We start from the raw sequence: 23,759 nt of genomic DNA on the forward strand, positions 1-23,759 counted from the left end.
CTTGCATAGGATGTGCTCAGGTGTGTGTGTATTTATATGTGTGCCTTGCTTGCACAGGCTGTGCTCAGGCAAGTGTGTGCTTATATGTGTGCATTGCTTGCACAGGCTGTGCTGAGGCATGTGTGCGTTTATATGTGTGAATTGTTTACACAGGCTTTTCTACAGGGAAGTGGCTGATGGCAGGAATAGGAATCCAGTCAGGAAGCTGTATGTATTTAGACTAAGTTGGGCACAAAGAGGGACAACCTGTGTGCCATCTGCAGGCAAGCTCCTGTGCACAGAAGGACAGGAAAGCCCAGGGCCTCCACCTGGGTCCTCCCTGGCAGAGACCCGGCTTACTGCTCCATCTTGCTGCTCCAGGACACTTTGAGTTGCTAAGCTGGCACTTTATTCATGGTCCCCAACTGCCCCAGACCAGCTGTGGACCCCAGTGAGTCTGCCGTTACAGGAGGGCTGCAGCCGTGCAAAGCAGCATCCTGGCCTGGTGCAGACACTCAAGCCAGGTCAGTGCCACCGACAGGAGACAGCCAGGGCCCCTCTGGCTGCGGAGCCACTGGTTAAGACAAAGCAGCAGGACAGGATTAGGAAGCAGGAGGCACAGGGCTCTGATTGCATGGCCTTCAAGAACCAGCGCTCAGTGATGTGCCTGGCCCCAGTGGGCTCTGGAGGCCTGCTCTTCACGCTGACACCCGCCTTCTTCCAGAAAGGGACCCGTCGTGACCAACAAGAGAACAGCTGCAAAGGACACTCCTGCCCCAGTGAGAAGGGCACGTCCCCAACCATGAGACACGCAATGCAGAGGAAGTGGACGAGCCGGTGGCGGCAAAAGCATATATGCATGGTGCTGCTGTCCCCGGGTTGTGGGACAGTACATGTCACGGGTCCCCAGGAACACAGGTCCAATATGGCAGATGAGGGTCACAAGCCCTCACACAGGGACTTGCCCTTGGAGAAAGAGTCCATGAGGGCCACGGGGGCTTCGAAGTTCCTAGGGTTGGGATCTAGGGCGTTGGCTGGCCTGGTCCTCTGAAGGTCCAGAGGGACAGAGACCCTGTGTGTTGGTCCCTGGGATGAACAGACTGCAGTGGGAACACTCCACAGGAGCCTGTGCTCAGGAATTGGACGACACATTTTCCAACCACCCTCTTGTGGAAGCTGTGGCTCCACCAACATGGGTCCAGCCTCTGCTCCATGGCTGTAGGGACACGGACTCCTCACCTGCCAAGGCAGCCCTTCCAGGGGAGCAACTCCACCTGGGAGCCAAGACATATAACAGTGGCCCTCCTCCCATCCTGGTGGCCTGGGCACTGGCTCACCCAGATGGGGCCTTGTAGGAGTGACTTGTTGTGACCCTGGGAGTGACCTAGGCCAGGGCAGGGACACTAAACCACAAATGCTCTGGCCTCTCCAAGGCCAATTCAGCCTGGTGGGAAAGGGCCAGACCAATATCTGACTCTCCACTCATCAGTTTAGCCCTCAGTGGAGACGCCCTTCCCCAGATGTCCTACTATCCTGCCCTCTGCCCTCAGTGTAGACGCCCTTCCCCAGACGTTCTGCTGTCCTGCCTCTGCCCTCAGTTTAGACACCCCTTCCCCAGACATCCTATTGTCCTGCCTTCTGCCCACAGTGTAGACACCCCATCCTGAGACGTCCTACTGTCCTGCCCTCTGCCCTCAGTGTAGACGCCCTTCCCCAGATGTCCTACTGTCCTGCCTCTGCCCTCAGGGGGAAACCCCCTTCTCTAGAAGTGCAGCCCATCCCAGCTGCTGCCTGCAGGAGGCCTGTGTGACCACTGCCAGGCAGGCTGTCCTGGGTCAGAGGTGACTCCGTGGATTGTCCTGCAGGCCAGGGGCAGGGCTCACACTTCCCCACCACAGAGCAGCCTCTCCAGCGCTCATTCCGGGTTCCTGGCCACCTCCGCCTGCCCCACAGGTGCTGAGACCACGTGGCCTGCAGCCTCTGGGCTCCTCCCCGCAGCCTCCTCTTCTAGCCAGGTCATCCGCCCAAAATGCCTGCCCAGCCACCCCTGCAGGAAGTGCACCTGCTCTGAGACATGGTGGGTCTGCTGCCCCCCAGTCCTGGCTGGCTGTGCAGCTGTGACACAAGGCTCAAGCCTGAGGACCCACCTAGGCAGCATGGGCAACAGGCTCGGTGGCACCTACCTTCTATGGCAGCCACAGTCTGCTCCCTGTGGCGCTGCTCCCGGGCCGGCAGCACAGGGCTCTGCATGTACAGCTCCCCACCACCACGAGTGGAGCCAAGCCGGTTCACCAGCTGCAGGATGGACAGAAACCACTCAGGACCCCTATCCTCAAGGGACCTAGCTGTCTCTCGTCCACTCTGGTGGTCTTTCGTTTGAGGTCCCCACTGAGACTGTGTCCCCCAAAGGGGACAGGGCTCCCAGCCAGGGCCTCGCCCAGGCATCTTGCGCTGTGCAGATGGCTGCTGGCCGTGTGTGGCTCTGAGCCCCTGAAGTGCAGAGCTGGCTGGGTCTCCCTGCCTCCTGGAACTTGCATGTGGGGCCCACATGCAGGAGGCTGGCCTCTAGACAAGAGCCAGAGACTGGAGCCTGGGGCTCTCGGGGGCCCTGTAGCGGGCACACACCTGCTCAATGTCACTGTGTGCCAGGACAGGCCCTGAAGACCAGAGGCTCAGACTGGGCCTTGCCTTCAGGAGCCCCGGCCTTGGGCCTCTGGACAATGAACAGGGACAGGGCAGCTCTTCCCTCTGTAGGGTCCCACCTATGTGACACCAGGAAAAGGTGGAAACTAACACTACTTTTTACATAAATGGATGAAAGTTGAGGTCAGCACTGGGTTCCCTAGAAAGGCAAAAACCAAAGGGCTTCTTTGAGAGGGTGGGAACAATGGCAGGTGGCAGGGCTCAGCCTCGTGTGGAAGAGGAGCAAGGCCAGACATGGTGTGGTGGGTTGGGGATGATGGGTGACAGTGGCCTGGTGTCTCTGGGCCTGTGCCAAGGGCCCAGGCCCTTCCCTTGTCAAGCCCTAGTGGACAGCTGGCCATGAGGCCCCTTGCCCACCCGTCTTACCTCGCATTCATAGTGTCCCAGGTCATCCTTGCCAGCTGCTCTGACCACAAGCACCAGCAGGCCGCTGCGGGGCTCACTCAGCATCTGGTACTTGTTGCCCGCAGTCAGCAGGGCCCCATCTTTGTACCACCTAGAACCCGTCCCAAGAGTCCATGAGGCAGGGTGTGACATTCCCTGTGCTGCAGACCCGCTGCCCTGGCCCAGATTCTACAGTCCTTGGTGAACCCACCCTGTGGATGCCCACATCCAGTTTGGCCATGCTATCTTGTGGCAGAAGCCCCATGCCCAGTGGGTCTCAGCCCCACAATGCCCTCTCTTCAGTGATCAGACAGTCACTGTGCCCAGCACCGTACAGCTGCACAACCCTTGTGTTGCAGACAAGAGCCTGAAGCCCCTCCCCTGCTGCCCCACCATGTGCTGGCCCACCTGATCTGAGGGTGTGGGGCGCCTTCAATGGTGCAGGTGAGCTGGGCATCCTCTCCCTCCACAAAGGGCGAGGCCCGGACCTTGTTCACAAACCGTGGGGGGACTGCAGGGTGGAGAGAGACAGGGAGCCACTCTGATGGAGCTGGGGGTGTCTGAGCCCCCACATTCCTTCCTGAGCCCTAAGTGAGCCCATGACCACATAGGGCTTCCACCCCCACATGCCTGCCTGCCTGCCCTTCCCTCCCACCCACACCCAGTCCCTCATCACAGCGAGCAGAGGGATGGAGGGCCCTTCCACCCATCCACCAGAGCCACGTGGTGGGCTTGGTCAGGGTGTCTCCCTGCCCCACGGGCCTCCAGGCTCACCTTGCACCAGGATCTTTCCCAGGGTGCTGGCACTGCCAGCGGCGCTGGCTGCAAAGCACATGTACTGGCCAGAGTCGACCCCAGTCAGGTTGTCCAAGATGAGGGTGCAGGAGCCGTCTGGGTCTTCGATGAGGATGTGGTGAGGGTCCACTTCCACTGGCTTCCCATCTAGAAAGGAGGAGTGAGGGCTGTCGTCGAGCAGGGACCTCGTAAGCCTGCCCCGGTGGATGAGAGGCTGGGGCTGGCCTGCACCTCTCTGGGTCTGTCTCTGTTTCTCTCTCTTTCTCTCTGGTGTGGCCCAGACCTCTGTCTCTGTGTCTCTATATCCACCTTGGACATTAGCTAGAGGCAGGGCCAGGTGGAAAGACCTGAACCTGACAGAAGACATCCACATGGACAGCTAAGTCCGTGGTAGCCCCACCACCCCAGTGTGACTCCCTGCGGACCTCCCATGTGCTGATCATGCCCAGCTCCCTGGCTATGGGCCCATTCTCACTCAATCCCACCAAGCCTACAGCTACATAATCCACTGCCTAACACCCCTTCCCTCCCACCCACACCTGGTCCCTCATCACAGCATGCAGAGGGATGGAGGGCCCTTCTACCCATCCAATCTGCAGGGGGCTTCGAGAAGGAACTCAGATTTCCATGGCTCTGCTGGACACAGGCACCAGGACACCCAGTTGTGGACAGGGACCTCTGGGTGCCATGGCGATAATGTCTGCATCTGAACTCTGTCCTGAAACTGCGTGTGACTCTGAGTTCACACATGGTGGACCCTTAGCACCAGCCTTCTGCTCAGGGGGAGCCAGGCATCCTGCTGGTTTTCCTGAGGCCACTAGTGCCATGTGCTCTTGTTGACCCAGGGGCTGCTGCAAGTGGCATGGCCATTTGGTTTGACAGTTAACCAGCTAAGCTGGGACAGCTCCACGCAAAGACCTGGCAGTAGAGTGTGGACGCCACACCCCAACTTCCCAGCCTTTGCGTGGCTGGCAGAGGAAGTGTCAGGCCTTGCTATAACACAGAGGCAGCCAAGGTAATGAGAAGATGAATCGCAACTTGATGGCCTTGTATGGCCAGCAGAAATGGCCAAAGGGAGCTGGCCGCTAGAGTGATCACCACCAGCTCTATCCACTTGCTGCCCCCGTGGCCCCAGGTGGTAGGCACAGACAGAGGTCGTGCAAGCCCAGCAGCTCCGGATGGGGTGGCTCCGAATGGGGTGCCCTGGGAGCGCTCCCCTCCTGAGAGGTGGGGTCCGGCAGAAGTGAAATCAGTCACTGAGGGCACTGACTTGGGAAGGGATGGGTGCTGGCCTCCAGAGGTCAGCAAGCTGCTATAAAAGCCAGCCTGGTCCTGAGCCCCTCTCTTCCTGTCACTGCAACTGCTCCTTCCCCCTGGCAAGACTCCCACGAAGTCATGAGGCCACCAAGGGGAACCCCACCAGATGGCACCATGCCCTTTGGACTTTCAATCTGCAAACAATCTCTTCACTTTATAAGCAACCCAGACTCAGGTGTCTTGTTGGCACATCAGGAAATAGACCAAGACACGTCGCACGTTCCTGAGACAGACCGTTTCGCGGCTAGAGCCCTTGATAAGTGAAGCGTCCCCTGGGTCTGGGACTTATCCCCTGCCAGACATGGCTGTCAGATACCACTTTTGAAAATCGGCTCTCAGCATGCAGTGGGGCTTTGGAGGAAACCAGATGCCCAACCCAGTGAGGCCTTGTGATCTTCCACTCAGGGATAGGCCAATTGGACTCCCTGAGGAACAAGAGATAAGGGCTGCCCAGCCGCATTCATCAAAAGGAAGAGAGCTTCGTGAATGAGTGGATGTCCCCCAAGGGCAGGGTGGGCTCCGCTCTCCACTCCACTCCCTGATGCAAGGCAGCTGACTCCTGAGAATCTGGATCCAAGGGTCTCCACTCATGGGCTTGGGTTCGCATGGTCTAGCTAAACTGAAGCCCACTGACATGGCAGCTCGCTAGCCTCATCACCCAGGAAAGGGAAGCTGGACTCATTCATTGTTTTGGGGGCTGGCCAGAGCTCTGAGCACTCCTGGGCCCTCTCTGCCTGGCCGCCCTTCCTCGCTAGCTTCCTGGGGTCCCTCCCATCTCTCTGGCTTGCCGCCCCTTCACTTATGTTCCTCACCTCTCTGACTCTGTGAATCCCAGATCCCAAGCCTTGAAGCCTGAACCTCATCTCTTCACACTCATTCCACATTCAAACTGACCACAGTTTGTCTGTCTGTCTGTCTGTCTGTCTCTCTCTCTCTCTCTCTCTCTCATCAGGGATTGAACCCAAGGGCCTGAATCACATCCCCAGCCCTTTCTACATTTTATTTAGAGACAGGGTCTTACTAAGTTGCTTAGGGCCTTGCTAGGTTTCTGAGGCTGCTTTAAACTTGCATCCTCCTGTCTCAGTCTCCTGAGCTGCTGGAATTGTTTTGAGGGCTGTGCACTAGACCTGACCCATAGTTTCAGACACACTGTATGCCAAGGACCTGCCTGCCATCTCTCACCTCCAGCCAGACATCTCTCCTAAGCTCTAGATTTATTCTCAAGCTATCCCCTCCATAACCACCTGGAGCCCAATGGGCACCTGAATTCTTCAAAACCTCACAAATCTGGGTTTCTTTCCTCCCTGCCCAGCTCAGAATGTACCAGCCTGCCTCCCTGTGGGTCTGCCCCACCTCTGTGAATAGGACCAGTGGCCTCTGCTGTCCACAACCCCTGTGCTGCTCCCTGGATGCCATCTCTCTTCCACACACCCCATGCAACCCATCAGCAAATCTGGCTGGCTCTGCCTTCAAAATGCATCCAGGATGATGGCCACCACCAACATGATGCCATGTCCCTAAGCAGGCCCTTGGCACTACAGCCAAGGTGACAGATGACAGATCTGAACCATGCCCCCTGCTGCTCACAAGACCATGGGGTTTCCATGTAGTCAATGCTCCATGCTGCCCAAAGGAATCATGTTGATCCCTGGCACCAGCAAGGTGCCGCGGGACCCGAGAACAGTCTGCCAGAGAAGAGCCTCGGATTTTCTGGAACCTTGGGCCACAACAGATGGGCTAGCCTAGGGGTTTGTGGCTCAGGGCCAGACTGGACACTCTATTTTACAATGGCATTCATGGAAGAGGCTCTGGCCCATGCTAGCCTCTACACCAACTAGGAGATTCCTGGTGGGTGACCCGGGCCACGCTGGCATCTATGCCAATGAGGAGATTCTTAGTAGGTGACCTGGGCCATACCAGCATCTATGCCAACAATGAGATTCCTGGGGGGATTCTCAGGCCATTCTGTGTCTATGCCATTGAGGAGATTCCTAGTAGGTGACCCAGGCCATGCTGTGTCTACACCAATGAACAGATTCCTGGAGGATGCTCCAGGCCACGAAGGCTTCTATGCCAATGATGAGATTCCTGGTGGGTGACCCGGGCCATGCTGCTGTCTACACCAATGACGAGATTCCTGGTGGGTGACCAGGGCAATGCTGGCATCTCTACCAATAATGAGATTCCTGATGGATGCTCTAGGCCAAGCCAGCATCTACGCCAACAAGATTCCTAGTAGGTGACCCAGGCCATGCTGGCATCTATGCCAATGACAAAATTCCTGTGGGTGACCTGGGCCATACTGGTGTCTACACCTTTGACGAGATTCCCAGTGGATGACTAGGGCCACGCTGGTGTCTATGGCAATAACGAGATTCCTGGGCCACACTGGCATCTACACCAATGAGGAGATTCCTGATGGATGACCCAGGCCACACTGGCGTCTACACTAACAATGAGCTTCCTAGTGGAGCTCCATGTTGTCTTCTATGCTAACGTGAGATTCATAGTGGGCTTCAGGCCATTAATTTTGACTTCAGGAGGACTAGAGCCTGAGGTCAGCCACATGAGCGGTCAGCCATGCAGGTCTGACAGAGTTCCAGTGACAAATGCTGACGTCAAGTCTCATTAAGCCTCCTGGTTGGCATAGGTCTGTTTGTGTTCTCAGGTGTCACTGGGAGGAGAAGGTGCTCTTCCTCACTGCACTGGGAGCGGGAGGCTGGCAGCTCACAAGTGGTGACACTGAACCCTCCCGAAGTGCTCTTCTTTTTTCTCAGGGGCTTGTCTTTATGCTAACCCTGAGCATAATAGCTCTGAACTCCAAGACCTTCTGGTGAATCACTGAACCTGAAGGCAACCTTGGGGACCAGTGGACTGGACGTCAGAAGTGAGAGTGGTCTCGGGACCCCAAGCCTATGGTGGTGCAGGAAGTGAGGATGGTCTCGGGACCCCAATCCTGTGGCAGTGTCAAGTGAGACAGGCCTGGGAGACACCTGACCTCCCTTGACCTTGGCAGCTCCCATCCCTGAGCCATGTAAGGCCTGTGCTCCGTGACCCTGAAGGTGCAGTGTGATCAGCACCCTTCCTGGCCTCTCCTGCACCCAGGTGCCTGCCTGTGGCCCCCTCTGTGGTCCTGGTGCTCTCTCGGCTGCCCTCAGGCATGTCTGTCTCAGCCCTGTGCTGACTCCTCACCCTGCTCATTCCCCAGGGTGGCCATGGCACCACCTGACTTACCTGTTCACTGTCCATCCCCAGGATGTTTGCTCTTGAACAGGCCTGGACTGTCTCTTGTTCCCCATGCCCAGCCCACTGACCAGACCCCATGCTGTCCTCAGCCCCCGTGCAGCCCACCCCCGGTGGGGGTTCCTGTGAAGGGTCAGTCTGTAGGCCCTGGCAGGTACCTTTGTACCAGCTGACAGTAGGCTTGGGTGTGCCGGTCACGCGGCAAGCCAGCTTTACAGTTTCCCCCAGCTCAGCCGTGCAGTCAGCCAGTTCCTCTTCAAATTCCGGAGGACCTGAGGACACATGTGGGGGTCTGAGGACTTTGAGGGTGGGATGTCAGGCCTATGTCCCCTGGGTGCACCCTGGCAAATTGCCCCCAACAACAGCAGTGGCCCCACATCCAAGGGCCTGGTTACTGACTAAGCTGGGTGTGGCTGCACGAGGCAGGGACAGACCAAGGTGCAAGACCATCACACCCAAACATGACCTGGTCAGATACCCCAAGTCTGGAGCTATGCCATGTCCCCACTACATCCCTTTGTGTCCCCCATTTGGGTCAGGGTCAGCTCAACACCTGCTCTGGGGCTCCCTGGGAGGCCAAAGCCACCAGTCCCTCAGCTAGATCTGAACAAGGGGAGAACCAAGCCACCAGTGCAAAAAGCAACCCATGCCCACGTGCCCGGCCTGGGTGCAGCCCTCTGGGCATCTAAGTGATGTTCAGGTCCCCACCCCAGCACAGCACCAGGGACACTCACGCCACACAGGCAGGGCCAGGCGCTGCTGGATGCCGCTGATCTCCTTCACCCAGGAGTGCTTGATGATGACTGTGCGCGCCTGCAGCAGGTACTTGCGCACAGAGTCCTCCCGCTCATGCCACACCTCGAAGGCACGGTCGTCCCCTTCCACCTGGTCGTTCAGGTCGATGCTGCTTAGCTGTTGAGGGGTGCAACATTAGTGGGAGGACAGAGCTAAGCATCCCCAGACAGACAGGGTCCAGTAGGGCCATACCCAGGTCACCCCAGAACAATGGCAAGTTCTGCTCCAGTGGCCACCCTGGAGCCCAGGAACAGGGAAACCTCCACTGGCCTGCATGACACCCCCAGCCCCTGGCACCACAGACCTTCATCATATTCCGGAACACATAGCTGAAGGTGTCGGTGCGCGAGTCTCGTCGGGGCTTGCAGATCACCAGGTGGTTCCGAAACAGGAAGACATGGCGATTGTGGCCCTTCCAAGGCATGCGGGCCCCTGGTGCGCCCTCCCACACAATGAAGTGGCCCTGGGGTGTGAGTAGATGTGGTTGGACTGTGGTTGCCTGGCCCCATCCCTGGGCGCAGACCCCAGTGTCATCTATGAGCCCAGCACCCACAAAAGCCACACCCCACCACATGGCAGCAGACGCAAGTCCCCCCACCTGGCGGATGGGCTCCCCCAGGGCCTCCAGGGTGCCGGGGTAGTTCTCCATGAGGGACACATGCAGCTTGTTCTCAGCACGCTGGGGCAGCGCTGACACGACTGCGTAGGCCTGCTCCAGAAGGGCGCAGTTCTGCCGGTTCCGGGCCTTGTTGCGGATCAGCTCCTGAGGCAGACCAAGGGTCAGGACCCAGACGGCTTCAGCCCCAAGGTCTGGCCTGGATATTCAAGGCTGGGGCAGGACAGGGCTTCCCACCTTGAGCAGAGCCTGGTACTTCTGCACCCGCTCCACCGGCTGCTCCAGGTAGTGCTGCAGTGGGGGTGGGGGTGGCTGCGAGGGGTCCCCAGCGGACAGCATCTCCTCAGCGCATTTCTGTAGGCACCACAGGGCGGGTTTCGGGCAAGAAAGCACAGCCCCAGTTAGGGCATCCTGACAGTAGAGGACATCTCAGGGGCACTCTCACACCTGGCCCTGAACCTGGACAATGGCTGTGTTACCATCTAGCCGGAGGCATGCACAGAACTTGGGCAGTGAAGTGGCCAGCCCAGGAGCACAGAGCTACAAGGCTCAAGGGGCCCTGGGGACTGTGGGGGAAGTGATTAGGGAATATGAACTAAGGCCATGAGCACAGACAAGGGCTAAGCCTCAGGGGACTTTCAGGTCAGTGAGTTTTCTGGTGGGAGTCAAGGCCAGCACTAGGCCTGGGAGCAGCCAGGGAGGGGCCCGGTGGCCAACGCCATGGAGCCAGGCACGGGCACCTTGTAGAACTCCTGGACGGGCGTGCTGACAACCACGGACTCTGCCTGCACACGGCCCACCAGGAACTCCAGGTACTTCTCAAAGGCTTCCTGGTTCTTGATGAAGCACATGGCCACATCGTCATCTGTGTCACAGCGCTGCAGATCCTGCAAGAAGCTGCCACAGAGAGGGACAGGGTCAGGGACAGGGTCAGGCACAGCTCACAGCCCAGTCCTGGGCCCTCTCCTTGAGAGGCTATGGTTCTTGCCCAGGAGTGGGTTCTGGGCCTGTGAGATTGAGTATACTAAGCTGGGTGTGCAGACACGTGGGCACGTACAGAAGTGCACGGGTATGTACACTTGCCCACGAGTGTGCAGATGTGTAGTATGTGAGCATGTATATGTGGGTACATGCATGTACATGTGCACGTGTGTGGGTGCATGTGTGCATGCATGTGACTGTGCATGTATACACAAGTGTGCAGATGTGACCATGCATGTGTGGCATGTGTGTATAATATGTGTGCATGTGTTTGCCTGAATGTGTCTGTGGATGTGCACATGGCACACACATGCACTCAAATGCTTGTGTGAGTGTGCAAGAGTGCACGTGCATGGAGATCAGCATGCATGTGAGTGCACATATCTATGTGTATCCAGCATGTATGCACATTTTTGTACAGGATTCACATATGTATGTGTGCACACATGTACACTATGTGCACACACATATCAAGCACATGTGCATGCACATTTGAGGCTGGGTGCGTGAGCATATGTGGTGTGCACATGGGACTTCCCATGTGCCCGTGTACATTCATGTGCATGCACATGGGCCTGTGTGAGTGCTCATGGGTGGCAGGTATTCTGCAGCCTTCAACCCATATGGCGAGCGTCTGTCACTGGGGCATCACACAAGTGGGATGTGCCCATGGGTAAATCGAGTTCCTACCCCAGCTGCTGAGTGTCACCCTCCACGAGGCCTGACCCACAGCTGTGCGTGCACCTCACATGCATGTGTGTGGCCTTGCCTACCTGCTGTGGAAGCGACTGATGTCCTGCACATTGCGAAAAATGACTGCCTTCTGGCTGGCCACGGCTGCTGGTGCTCGGGGAGCACGGTCCAGTTGCTGTATGTAGTGGCTTTGGAGGAACTGAAGCTCACCCACGAAGGTCTGCTCTGAGCTCAGCAGCTCCTGGATGACAGAGCTGGCGGAAGAGTGGCATCAGGGGGTGCCCAGCAGCTGCCCTGCTCCCACTGTCCCTAGTCTCCACATGGGGACTAGGGACACATGGAGAGCTTGCTCCCTTGCACTGCAGTTAAATGGGGTTCCTGTGATCAGGAGCCTGTCACCCAGCTTCAGAAAGTGGGTAGGTGGTGGAGCAAGGGCACCACCTCTTCCCCAGGAAGCCCTCCCGCACGAGGCTCTGGGAGGGCACAGCTGCAGAAACCAGGGGCAGGACTGTGACCTAAGGAGGCTCACACAGCTTCAGCAAGCACAGGTCCCCCATGAAGAAGCAGGGCAGAACGCCAGCTGGCCCTTGAGGCCCAGCAGCCAGCTGTGGCTCCACCCTCAACCCTCCCCAACACATACCTCAGCCTGGTCTTGTACTCATCCTCGGACACGGCCTCGGGGAATTCGGGGGCCTCACTGGGCCCCCACTCAGGAGACAGCTGTTGAGAAACAGGAGTTTGTCCCAGGGCACCAGTTTGTTCCACCTCCTCTGTGGCCACCGGGCTCCTGTCCCTTACTTCCAGGGTTCTCTGGCGAAGGGCCAGGATCCCAGGGCCTTGGCATCCTCCCCCAGCTCCAGATTACCATACCTTGAGCCTCTTGTCCAGGTAGGCTGGTGACACCCAGCCTTGCCTGGAGGGGCTGGACTTGGTGGGCTTGGTGCGCACAAGCCAGCGCAGCGGGTGGGCTGAGTCCAAGACCTCCACATACTGGCCTTCCCGCAGTGTGATGGCATCCTGCTCGGCCCCCAGGGGTAGGTAGTCGGCCGTGGCCACGTAGATATCAAAGATCTGATAAAGAGAAATGGGCCTAAGTCCTGGGGCCAGAGGGGTGAGGCCTGCCAAGGCCCCCCATGGCCCCCCACCTCTGAGGAGGGAGAGGTTCTCCCAACCCCCTAAAACCCCCAAGAGCACAGAGGGGAGGGTGCTGAGTCCAGGGGCCGAGGAGGTACCCAGTCCAGGGCCACAGGGCAGGAGCCCCCAGGGTCACTCTGCACAGATGGCAGTGAGAGGGCTGGCTCCTGCCCACGTGGATGGGCGCCTAGACTGTGGTTGCTCACAGCGCCTTGCTGCCCACTGCCCCCTGCAACCCAAGAGGTGGTGGGCTCTGGAGGCAAAGGTGCACTCTCCACAGATGGCAGTGAGAGGGACATCAGAGGTAGTGCTCTGCAGGAACCCACGTGCAGAGACCCTGCCCTCTGCTCCAACCTCTGGTGTCCCTTGGTGTCTCTGGGGGTGATGCCCCTCCCTTGGTAGCACCAGGCCCTTGCAGCCTCCCATCGTCTCTTCAGCAGGTCAGGCCCCAAGCCCTGTTCCCAAGGGTCCCAGCCCACCCACCTCTCCTCGGGAGTCCCCATCCTCTGACTCCGAGGATGACTCCTGGACGCTGGAGGAGGGCCGCGACCGGCCATGCCGGGGGGAGGCAGACGGAGTCTTGGACTCCTCATCACTGTCACCTCCAGGCACCTGCAGCTTGGCTGGGTGAACACAAAGGTTGTGATGTCCCTGGAAGGCTGTCCCCCTACTGCCTACCACCCAGCCAGTCTCCAGGGCTCCCAGGCGCAGAGTCCTAGCTAGGCCCCATGCGAGGACACAGGGTCCCAGCCTCCCCTGGGGACCCTGGATGCCCATCCTGGCCCCCTCACCCTGTGTGATCTTGGCTGACACCATCTCAGTGATCTGGGAGGTGAGTTTCTGTAGGAATTCCTCTGTGCCCACCTCAGCGAGGGACAGGTGGCCATGGGCCTCCTCAGCCACCAGGGCCTCCCCTGGGGGAACAAACACAACACTCTGGGGTCATGCTTCCCCCAAAAGTTCACTGCAATTCTCCTAGGGGCTGATGGTGAGCAGGAGGCCAGGCCCTGGCAGGGAGACCATGAGGTGGTGCCAGCAGGAAGAGACCAGTGAGGTCAGCAGGATGCAGAGCCTGTGACCAGGGATGAGAATGAAGGGAGCAGGTCTAGACAGAAGAGGCAGCAAGTGGCCAGAGAGCGGCAAGCACAGCTAAGAGGCAGCAGGTGGCAGGCAGGGCTACAGGCAGATGGTGAGGGAGCTGAGGACAGGGCTGGGCAGGGTCCAGCCTAGCATCAGGCTTGAGGCGGGGTTGGGGCTGTGGGGGCCGAGGTGACTTTGTGGCTCTTCTTAACATCTGGAACCCAAACCTCCACATAGCCCACTGGGCATGGGCCCCCTGACCACAGAGGTCAGAACAGCTCTGACTCCAACCAGAGCTGGGAGCTGGCCATGAGAGGGCAGGGACCTGCCCAGAGCCCAGGCTGCTCAGGTCCAAAGGGCGGCACCCCCTGCACCCAACCCGGGCATACCTTTCCTCTGCCCAGTAAGGCCGGTGAGACCAGCAGACTCTGACATCTGTGCTGAGATGGCTTGGGTGGTCCTGAGGGGAGGAGGGGTGTCCTGCAAGCCCAGCTTGGACCCCACCACTCTGCTCCCCATAGAGGGGGGCCTAGGGGCCAGGACACCACAATCAGGGGCTCCACACCAGACGGGGCCCATAAAAACTTCATTTTATAGTGTAAAGAAGCTGCACAGGGAAGGGGGTGGCCACCCACAGGGCTACACCACCCTAGCCCCCTGGGTAAGTCAGTCAGGGCACCCACTCACCCCTGTAGGAAGGTAGAAATGAGAGCCTCCTTCATCTTCTCCTGCTCCTCCTCCTTGGGCACTGTCCAGAGATCCAGGGGAGCTGTCAGGACCAGTCCTGTACTCCGACACCTTGAGTCCTGGGCTGGGACCCCTACCCAGGACATCTAGACCACCCTGGGGGCCCTGCCTGCACTGTCCCTAAGAAGCCCTGGCAAGGGTCTATGCCTAAGCCCACCTCCCTGTCCACTCTCAGCACTTGGTCACCCATGGGGTTGGGGGACAGGCCTGCCCTCCAAGCACCATCCCTCAGAGGGGCTGAACAGAGGGCTCTGGGCAGGGCCCGCAGGCCATCTCTGCACCATGCAGGCAGGGTGAGGTTCCAGGCCAAACTGGCCTGCACCACTGGGCCCAGACTGCTCTTGGGCTCTGCAGGAGAAGGATCACAGGTGGGTGAAGGCCATCCATCCCAAGCTGGTCCCTCACCACACCCAGGCTCCCTACTCACGGCCTGAGACATGCAGGCTGGCAGAGCAGAGGGCCTGGCCAGCGGCGTTGGTGGCAATGCACGTGTAGGTGCCCTGGTGTTGCCGGCCCACATCTAGCAGGACCAGGCTGTGCTGCTGGGCAGAGCTGGCCATAGTGTAGCCTGGGGTGTTGGGGCCAATCCACAGCACGCCTCTCTCGGCCTCCTCCTTGAGCCAGTGTATGGTGGGGGCCGGGCATCCTGTGGGCAGGAGAGGGCTCAGTGGGTACACAGCCCCACTGGCTATGGGCCTCCAGAAGAGGGTGCTTGGCCAGAGTGATATGAGGGGTGGAGCAGGAGGCCATGCAGGGTGGCATGGGTGGCCTGTGGGAGGGTGGCATGGGCGACCCGTGGGAGGGTGGCATGGGGGCCCTGGGGGGGTGCTCTTTCTCCGGGGAGCGAGGATGCCCACCTTCCACCTTCACCGAGAATGTGATGCTGGAGCCCCTCTTCACTTTCTTGGGGGTGAACCTCTCCAGGATGCGGGGTGGCACCAATTGCTCACACACATCTGTGACAGCAAGGACACCCATGGGGACACCCGGCACCCCTCCTTCAGCTCCCATGTCCTGATGTCCTTGTTCTGGGAACCCCAGGTAGTTCTCTGCCGCCTGTGCCTGTGGCCCCAGAGAGCCCTCTTCCTGCACCTCCACCACTACCAGGCCCAGGGCTGGTCCACTCTGGCCTCATGCCCACAATCCACCCAGCCTCTGTCTGCCCACAGGGCCATCTCACCTGATGCTGACTTCTCTTCTGGTTCATCAGGACCTGAAAAGTGCAGAGGGAGTCAGATGTGCAGCACGCACAGATTCCCTTGCTTCCCTACACGTGGGAAGGTCCTGGTCCTACTGCCCAGTGGGGGGACCTGGGCATGGCCCCACCCATGGTCAAAGGTCCATTACCCTGCCTGAAACCTTGGCCAGGAGGCCAAAGAACTCACACTCCAGTGTACATCCGTGTGACATCCCCACCCTCCCTGTGCCCACTGGGAGTCTGGGGCCCCACCTGGAACCACATGGGCACTGGGAGATGGCAGCTGGGGCTGCACCCTGAGAGGCAGGAGGAGGACCCAGCAACAGTCTCTCCGCAGGACCAGTATGGGTCAAACTGGGAGTCAGCTCTCAGTGCTCAGAACGTTTGGGAAAATAAGGACACAGGAGTTTTCTTGTCAGAGCTGCCACTGGGGCTTTGTGCGGGTCTGCTGGGCCCAGTGTTCGTCTGCTTCCCCCAAGAGCCTGCTCATCACTCAGGGTGTCCAAGCCCCACTGGGCACCCGCTCCTGTGGGGCAATTCTGCCATCTGAGCCACTGTGCATAGGGGCAATGGGCTGGGCCCAGCCTGATGGGGCCTGGCATGCAGTACATGTGGCACTGCTCACTCCTTCAGGGCACACACCTCGGACCAGCAGCCGGGCAGATGAGTAGGCAGCACCAACAGCATTGCTGATATAGGCCGCATACTGGCCAGCGTCCTCCCGGGTGACAGAGACGATCTCCAGGGTGTGCAGTGTCTTCTTGTCAGCCATGCGAATGTGGGCAGATGTAGACAGGGGCTGGCCGTCTTTGAACCAGTACAATCTGGGGACTGGGTAGCCTACCCCATGGAGGAGAGTGATCAGCACAGGACCATTCTCAATGGGCACTATACTCTTTCGATGGGAGACAGACAAAGGCCCAGAAAAGAGGTTGCTCAGAGGCCAGCGAGCCTCTGGTGTGGGGGTGGGGTGGCAGCCTCCTGTTGCCCAGCAGCAGGCACACATGACCTCCTGACCTCCACTGGTCAGGCCCTTCCCATGTGTGACCAACGGGAGACAGCTCCTGGCCTCCCTCCAGCTACGGTGCCCACTCCCCAGCACCTTACCTTTCACCTTGAGCTGAAATTTGGCCAGGCGTGTACCAGGGGCCACCTGGAGGTCCCTCAGCTCCTCCACCACCTGGGGCAGCTGCCCCTCATCTGATTCGGTTCCCTCTTGCTCCCGGCTGGCAAAAAAGACAAATAAGGGGGTAGCCATAAAGTGGAGCAGGCTGAGGGTCCAGGCGGGAGGGCCCCCAGGGTGAAGGTCAGAGGCGGATGGGTTTGAGGTTCCCTGTCTGCTGAGTGGAGGGGCAGAGGGACAGAAACGGCCAGGGTCTGACTGAAAGCTGCAGGCTTGGGAAAGTCAATCTAAGCCACCCAGCCCAGATCACCACTTCCCGGGAGGCCCTGGGCCGCTGTCTGTGTGGCCCCACCTAGACAGGTATCCCTGGGCACTGAAGTAGGATGAGGTCTCCGTGGCATCTGCGGCAGTGTCGTAGTCTGTGCTGGTCACTGGGGAGGAAAAGTGAGTGGAGGAGGCTCAGGACTTTGGGATTTCAGGGGGACGCGCCCTCCTGGGCCTGCCCACCCCTGCTGTTCCACACCCATAACTAACTGCAAGCCTCTTAGGCCCAGCACAAAATGTCATATGACCTGAGTCTCCAGGAACAGCAGACAGGGACAGTGGCAGAACCTTCTGGTTCCATCCTACCAGGGCACGAGAGGTTGGAGACACAAGTCTCAAAACCAAGAGAAAGAGACTTGGATTTCTGACCAAGAAGGGGCAACAAGCTGGACTTCCACCACTGTGGGCCAAGCGAGAGTCCCCAGAGTGACCATGCTGAGACACTACCCCAGCAGGATGGTTGGGAGGTATGGCCCTGGGCCTGGGGCCAGTGGGAGCTGAATGGCAGCTGAGACCCCTGGCCCTTCTTGCCACGTTCTCAGTGACGTTCAGGTAAAATTGGGGGACTTTAAAAGATTTCTTAGACAATAAAATGGAAGAAAATAGTCTTTTACAAATGGTGTTGAGCAAGAGTGAACTTGAAGCCTTACCTCACACTCACAAATTCCCTCCAAGGGAATCAAAGACCTCAACTTAAGAGCTACCACCAAGTTTCCAGAAGAAAGCACACATGTGAGTCTTTATGACTCACATTCAGGCAGCACTTGCATAAGTGTGGCGAAGCCCAAGCAGTCAAGAAAGAGCAGAGACCCTAGCCTTCATCAGGCCAGACACGGTGCCCCCAAGTACATGGCCAAGAAAGGGAAAGACCAAGGTCATGCCTCTGATGCAGTCCGGAATCAGGAACACGTGAAGAGCTCTTTCAGCTCTGGAAGGAGACCAGCCATCAGCGCCCACCATGCCACAGCTCCAAGCATGCCTGTATGCGGGGGAGCCTCCACCACGACCCCACACACACCAGCAGCAGTTCTGTGGCCAGGGCACCTGCCAGCTGCATGTCCTCTAGCCCAGCTCAGCTCTGACCCTGTTTGCCTGGGGACAGGTCAGGCCCCAAGACAACCTGCTTCAGAGGCTAGTCAGAAGCCCAGGCTCCTCGCTGGGGTGGACCCAGTGGATATAAATCAGGACCCATGGTCTCCCTGGGGCAGGGTTAACCTGCCAGGGCAGCTCACAGAGCCAACCAAGGGTCCTGTTGCCTAGGCTGAAGGTGACTTAAGGACACCTCAGGAGCAGCCAGATGTGAGATCATGTCGGGCAAGCTGTGGTGGGCACAGCCCCTGCCAGCACCTCTGTTTCCATCAGGCCGAAGTTCCCTGAGGCCCACAGACGGGGCACCCTACTCCAGCTGTGTCACATGCCATCCTCAGTGGATGGGGTGGGGCCCTTTCCAGGCTTCCTGTCAAAGCTTGGTCTTCCTGGCCAGCCTGCCCACCAAGGCTACAGGGACCCTGCAAGAGTCACCTCATTAGAACAACAGAAACCCTCAACACCCAGGAGATCCCAGGCCCATGAGCACCATCAGGAATCTAAACAAAGAGCAAGTGTCCTGACACTCTGTGGCAGCAGCCACCCGCATGCCCAAGAGTCTCCTGCAGCAATAGCCAGGGCTCCAGAGCAGCCCCAAGGCAGTGGCTGAGCAGCTGGGCTCCCCTGGTTCCTCTTCCACACCTTCCTGGTCTCCCCAGCCTGGACGCCTTCGGCAGACACAAGAGACCTCCACCCTCCACCATTGGGCTCCCGGGGGAACTGTGGCCTTGAGCTTGGCTCAAGGGAAGTCTCCACCAGCTTAAGACCTGGAGGCCCTAACTCCTATCTGGTCTAAGACCAGAGCCCTGGATCACTCTTCCAGCCCTGCTCAGGAGACTCTCATCCCCACCCTGGTAACACAGACCCCCAGAGTGCACTCACGCTCCACTCGGAGCTCAGCCTTGGTGGAGGAGACGCCCATGCTGTTCTCCGCCAGGCAGCGATAGACGCCCATGTCTGTGGGCACCACAGCAGTGATGATGAGCTGGTGGCCACCCTGCTGGTCCTCATTGATCATGTAGTGGTCATCCTCCTCCAGCAACTTCCCGTCCTTGAACCAGCGAACACTGGGCACAGGTTGGCCCGTCACCACACAGTCAAAGCTCACAGGGTACCCATCCTGCACCTCCTGGTTCTGCAGCTCCGTCAGGAACACGGGGGCTAGAACAGCAGGCAGGGCATGTAGCATGTTAGCCTGGGCATGCCACTCACGCCTGTGGCCACAAACACACCGATCACACCAGCTGGGTGGTCTGACATGTGTGAGCTGCCCGGCAACAGGCCACGTGGGAGCACCTGCAGACCTGACGTGACACAGACCCTGAAGCTTGCCTGCTAGGCTTAGCCCTCTTCCCAGCTCTCTAAAAGTCTCTCCTGCTGCCCAGGCCACCAGGAGGCAAGAGGGATGAAGCGCTAGACAGGGATGGGAAGAGCAGTAACTGCGGAAGGCTGAGGGCTGTTCGGGATCTGGAGTGTAGGAGAGCAACTTCTGGGCGTGCCAGGGTAACTGATCCCAGCTACCTCCTGTCCCTGCAGAGATGCAGGCCCAGTGGCGTGGCTGATAAGTAATTCAGTGGGTGAAATGGAAGTGAAGTGCCTTGTGGAAGTGGGTGCCTGTTCTATATGGGTTATATCTCCAAGACTCCTTGGGAAAAAATAAATAAAACTCTCCAGAAAGTAAGTATTCACATTCCCATTTTGCCCACATGAAAGCCGAGGCTCCAATAGACTGTGGCTTCCCTAAGCTCACACAGCTAATAAGAGGTAGAGCTGGGATTCAAATTCAGCTCTAGGATTCAAATTCAGCTCTGTTCAATGAGTCGGGACTTTTTACACCTCGTAGGCTGCACTTGCAGAGTGCTGGAGCCCAGGTAACCCCTGGACCTCTCAGCTGGTGCAGGCCACTGCTGGCCTCACTCCTCCTCCACCCCCTTGGACTCCAGCTCCAGACCCAACTCTGTGGAGCAGTTGGACTCACCGGCATCAGAAGTCATCTGAGTGGACACTGGCTCCGGAGGTGCTGCAGGGGCAGGGGCCACCTTGCCAATGCGCATCTCCACCCCCCTGGGTCCCTGCTCCACCAGGCTGATCTCCACCCCAATGCCCATGGTGGTGAACATCTCTCGGAAGCAGGTGACTGCCCTGTGAGCTTCGGCCAGGGCCTCGAAACGGATGCAGACAAAATTCTCATCCTCGCGGTAGGTCTGCCAGTCCGCAGGTTGCTCTGGCTCCGCGGGACCCTCGTCAGCGCTAAGAAACAGCTCCTCGTCAGAAACCTCTGCTGGGCCTTTGGTGCGGAAGAGCCGGTGCAGACGCCGGGCAGCGCGGTGGAAGGCGTCATCCAGCTCGCCCCCGGAGGAGCTCTCGGCCTCACTCTCGGTGCCACTGACCACCACACAGGCGCTATGGCTCACACAGCCAAACTTGTTGCTCACCTGACAGGTGTAGCGACCAGTGTCGGCACGGCCCAGGCCAGTGACCAGCAGGGTGCATGTCCCATCCGCGAGCTGGTCGATGTGGTGGTGCCGCCCGTCAGTGAGTTCTACGCCGTCTTTCAGCCAGCATGCTCGCACATCAGCCTTGCTGGCTACCACACACTCCAGCCTCAGGGCATCCCCCACCTGGGCCTCAGTGTCCCCAAATGTGTGGGAGAATACGGGTCCTTCCTGCTGCTTCATCTCCTTCCGGACCTTGTAGCCCTTAAAGGCAGCCTGAATCTTCACTGCTGCTTTGTCCATGGAGGGGTCGCCCAGATCCTCAGCACTCAGACCTATCGGTGGTGGGTGCACCTGGGCTGGGTGCTCCTGCTGCTTCTGTGGTTCCACAGAGGAGGGTGCTGGGGCCCTGGCCTGTGGGCACAGAGCACAGTATCACAGTGAGACAGGGGCCCCGAGGCCAGACACACAAGACCAGGGCCCAGCACTGATCTCCGCACGGCTATCCATTCTGCCTCTCAGGCCCTGGCAACTGTGCCAGCCTCATGGAGTATGAGGTACCTGCTGGCTCTTGTTGCTATCACAAAGCAAGCCCAACTCCCTGAAATCACTCTATACAGTCCCCACGGGACTGATGGGTAATGAGGAACACCAGAGAGACTGGCCCCAGCTTTATAGGAAAAGGCTTTAGCAGTAGATGGATGATGGACGGGTGGAGAAATCGGTGGAAGGAGGGACAAGCACGTGGGTGGTAGTGGCAAGGGTAAAACACTGGGCCTCCCCTTGCAAGCCAAGTAGAGGCTCACCTTGCTGACCAGGGGTGAGACCCCAGGCCGCCCAGCCTTCTTGAGGTAAGTAACCAGGGAAGGTGTGCCTGCCCGGGACTCATCGTCAGAGCTGGTGTGCGAAAGGTCAGCCTCTCCAGTGCGTGCCAGCTCATCAGCTGTGGAGTAGCCCTCAGAGAGGTCAGGGGCCACCTCCTCCACCTCCTGCCGTAGGTGATGCACGCGGCCATCCTCCTCTGGAAGCTCACTGATGGAGTCCAGCGTGGGTTCACGGCTCATGCGACGCTTCTTGGCCAGGGCCTCCCACAGCAGGTGCAGGTCACCCTCCTGGGCTGCCTCAGGGGGCAGGCTGGGCTGTGTGGGAGCCTCGTCCCCAGAGCCAGGGGTCAGCACCACTGAGGAGAGCAGGAGGGTATCACCGGAGCTGTGACCCCAAGCCTATCACTGGACCTCTGTTCCCCACTTGGCACCTGGTTTTACCAGGTCTAGAAGCACTGAGCCTCAGTCTTCCCTCCCTATGTCAGTTCACCTCCTGCACAGACAATGTGGTGACCAGAACAGAAAATGGCTCTGCACAGTGAGCCTGGGCCTAGATTCACAGGCCCACACTGCAGGGGTGGGACACATGCACAGGGAATGCACCTGGATCAGGCTCCAAGGTGGGGCACTGACAACCTCCCGGGAGAAAGTGATGGGGTGGGACAGGCCACCCCCTTCCACATTCAAGGTGTCCCAGCCCAAAACCTAGTACTCACCCTGGAAGGTAGCAGCCTCCATGGAGGCCAGGGCGTGGGCAGGGCCACAGTGGTACTCGCCCTGGTCTTCTGCCCTGAAGCCCTTGATCACCAGTGTCTGCTGCCGCCCCCGGGAAAGGACCTCAAAGTGCCCACTGGGTTGGATGCACTCCGTCCCCTTGTGCCAGATGACTTCGCCGGCCTCAGCTGCCACCTCCACCTCCAGACAGACATCCTCTCCGGCCACCACCTGCCGGCTCACAGGGGTAGGGGGCGGGGGAGGAGCAGGCTCCACTGGTTCTGCTGGGGAACAGTGTCCACGGAGGACAGGCCACATCAGGTGTGGGGGCATTCCAGGGTCCAAACCTCACCCTGCCAACTCTTCCCTCCACCTTGGAGAAGCTGAACATTCTCCAGGACCAAGATGGCTACTCACCCAGCCTGACCATCTGGGGCAGGTGCACAGGTTCCCCAGCACCTGCAGGGCCCACAGCAGCCACTCGGAAACGGTAGGTCTCCCCAGGAGTCAGTCCATCCACCACACACTCAGGCCCAGGCACGAGCTCGTGGCACAAACGCCACTGGCCCTTGGACCCCTCCTTCATCTCTACCCGATAGCCACACAGACCCCCTCCACCATCGCTTGTGGGAGCCACCCAGGACAGCGTCACGGAGTGGCCGCTGCGACCCACCACTTCGGCATCTTCTGGGGGATCAGGGAGGCCTGCAGGGAAGAAGAGTAGGTCAATGTATTCACTGGGACTTGCGGGCCCCCTCCAGCAACCCCCGAGTCTGGTTTGGACACAGTGTAGGCACTGGGAAGATCACCTCCCCTGAGCCCTGGTAGCAAGGGATTCTGATACGTTTCTCTACCATCGTGAGACCATACCCAGAGCCCACTCTGAGTGGGAGGCCAGTGAGAGCCCCCAGCACGTATAGATTGGCAACCTTGCTCCTCCTGCCCACCCCTCCAGGGCCCAGCTTGGACCTCTCCCAGGTACAAAGCAGGGGAAGGTAGGTGGTGATCTGGGGACCATGGCCTCAGGGGGTACTCAGAGTTGATCCAGGACACATCTGATCAACAGCAGCCCTGAGACTTTAGTGACCTGGCCCACACACCTGCAGGAGAAGCCACCTAGGAATGGAGGGAGCATCCTAAGACTCTGGGGGTGGGACAGATTCATAGCAGGACCCAGCCCAGAATGGTCATCCACCCTGGTGTCAGGAGTGTGACCCAATCTGCAGAGAAGGGACACACCTTCACACACACAAACCACCCACCCAACACCGAAAGTTGAGCTGAGGTCACTGCGTCTCGGGCAGCAAAGGTGACCTCCCCAGCGTGGTGTAGTTGTGCATTGTGTAGCAGCAGGGTGTGGTGGCTGCCGTCAGCAGTGACGGTCCAGTCGTCGTCAGGCTGTACCGCAGTTCCGTTGATGTACCAGGTGGCTTCGCCCACCGGCAGGGCCTCGCTGAGCACGCAGGTGAATCGAGCCTGTGTGCCAGCTCGCACCACCACATCCTTGGGGGCCTCCAGGACTTCCAGGCGCCAGCCTGCAGTCAGGGGTGGAATGAATGCGGGTGTGTAGGAGGGTCCAGAGAGAGAG

The 23,759-nt window shown here is 59.1% G+C and overlaps 1 protein-coding gene across 43 annotated transcripts in view; it reads right to left on the reverse strand.

Annotated features, from left to right (window-relative positions):
* Positions 1 to 23,759, reverse strand: part of LOC308645737 (obscurin-like) — a 131,681-nt gene that overhangs the window by 22,161 nt on the left and 85,761 nt on the right. For 41 of the 43 annotated variants that reach the window (XR_014021276.1, XM_081288142.1, XM_081288112.1 and 38 more), the window contains 29 exons: positions 23,434 to 23,706; positions 22,589 to 22,876; positions 22,174 to 22,455; positions 21,440 to 21,813; positions 20,177 to 21,047; positions 19,081 to 19,359; positions 17,141 to 17,219; positions 16,773 to 16,891; positions 16,308 to 16,505; positions 15,648 to 15,680; positions 15,325 to 15,423; positions 14,895 to 15,113; positions 14,408 to 14,468; positions 14,110 to 14,180; positions 13,432 to 13,554; positions 13,124 to 13,263; positions 12,377 to 12,577; positions 12,147 to 12,226; positions 11,587 to 11,760; positions 10,573 to 10,729; positions 10,070 to 10,186; positions 9,815 to 9,979; positions 9,521 to 9,679; positions 9,156 to 9,333; positions 8,580 to 8,693; positions 3,841 to 4,008; positions 3,475 to 3,577; positions 3,049 to 3,178; positions 2,163 to 2,274 (listed from right to left, as the gene is read on the reverse strand). Coding sequence is in view for 42 of the 43 variants with exons in the window: in XM_081288142.1 (XP_081144268.1) it covers positions 2,163 to 2,274; positions 3,049 to 3,178; positions 3,475 to 3,577; positions 3,841 to 4,008; positions 8,580 to 8,693; positions 9,156 to 9,333; positions 9,521 to 9,679; positions 9,815 to 9,979; positions 10,070 to 10,186; positions 10,573 to 10,729; positions 11,587 to 11,760; positions 12,147 to 12,226; positions 12,377 to 12,577; positions 13,124 to 13,263; positions 13,432 to 13,554; positions 14,110 to 14,180; positions 14,408 to 14,468; positions 14,895 to 15,113; positions 15,325 to 15,423; positions 15,648 to 15,680; positions 16,308 to 16,505; positions 16,773 to 16,891; positions 17,141 to 17,219; positions 19,081 to 19,359; positions 20,177 to 21,047; positions 21,440 to 21,813; positions 22,174 to 22,455; positions 22,589 to 22,876; positions 23,434 to 23,706 (5,367 nt within the window). In the remaining variant the exon portion in view is untranslated. The remainder of the gene's footprint in view (positions 1 to 2,162; positions 2,275 to 3,048; positions 3,179 to 3,474; positions 3,578 to 3,840; positions 4,009 to 8,579; positions 8,694 to 9,155; positions 9,334 to 9,520; positions 9,680 to 9,814; positions 9,980 to 10,069; positions 10,187 to 10,572; positions 10,730 to 11,586; positions 11,761 to 12,146; positions 12,227 to 12,376; positions 12,578 to 13,123; positions 13,264 to 13,431; positions 13,555 to 14,109; positions 14,181 to 14,407; positions 14,469 to 14,894; positions 15,114 to 15,324; positions 15,424 to 15,647; positions 15,681 to 16,307; positions 16,506 to 16,772; positions 16,892 to 17,140; positions 17,220 to 19,080; positions 19,360 to 20,176; positions 21,048 to 21,439; positions 21,814 to 22,173; positions 22,456 to 22,588; positions 22,877 to 23,433; positions 23,707 to 23,759) is intronic. The other 2 variants (XM_081288120.1, XM_081288122.1) reach the window with 1 other exon arrangement.

Source organism: Spermophilus citellus, assembly GCF_964194105.1.
Source record: "Spermophilus citellus genome assembly, chromosome: 1".
Classification (NCBI taxonomy): Eukaryota; Metazoa; Chordata; class Mammalia; order Rodentia; family Sciuridae; genus Spermophilus; species Spermophilus citellus.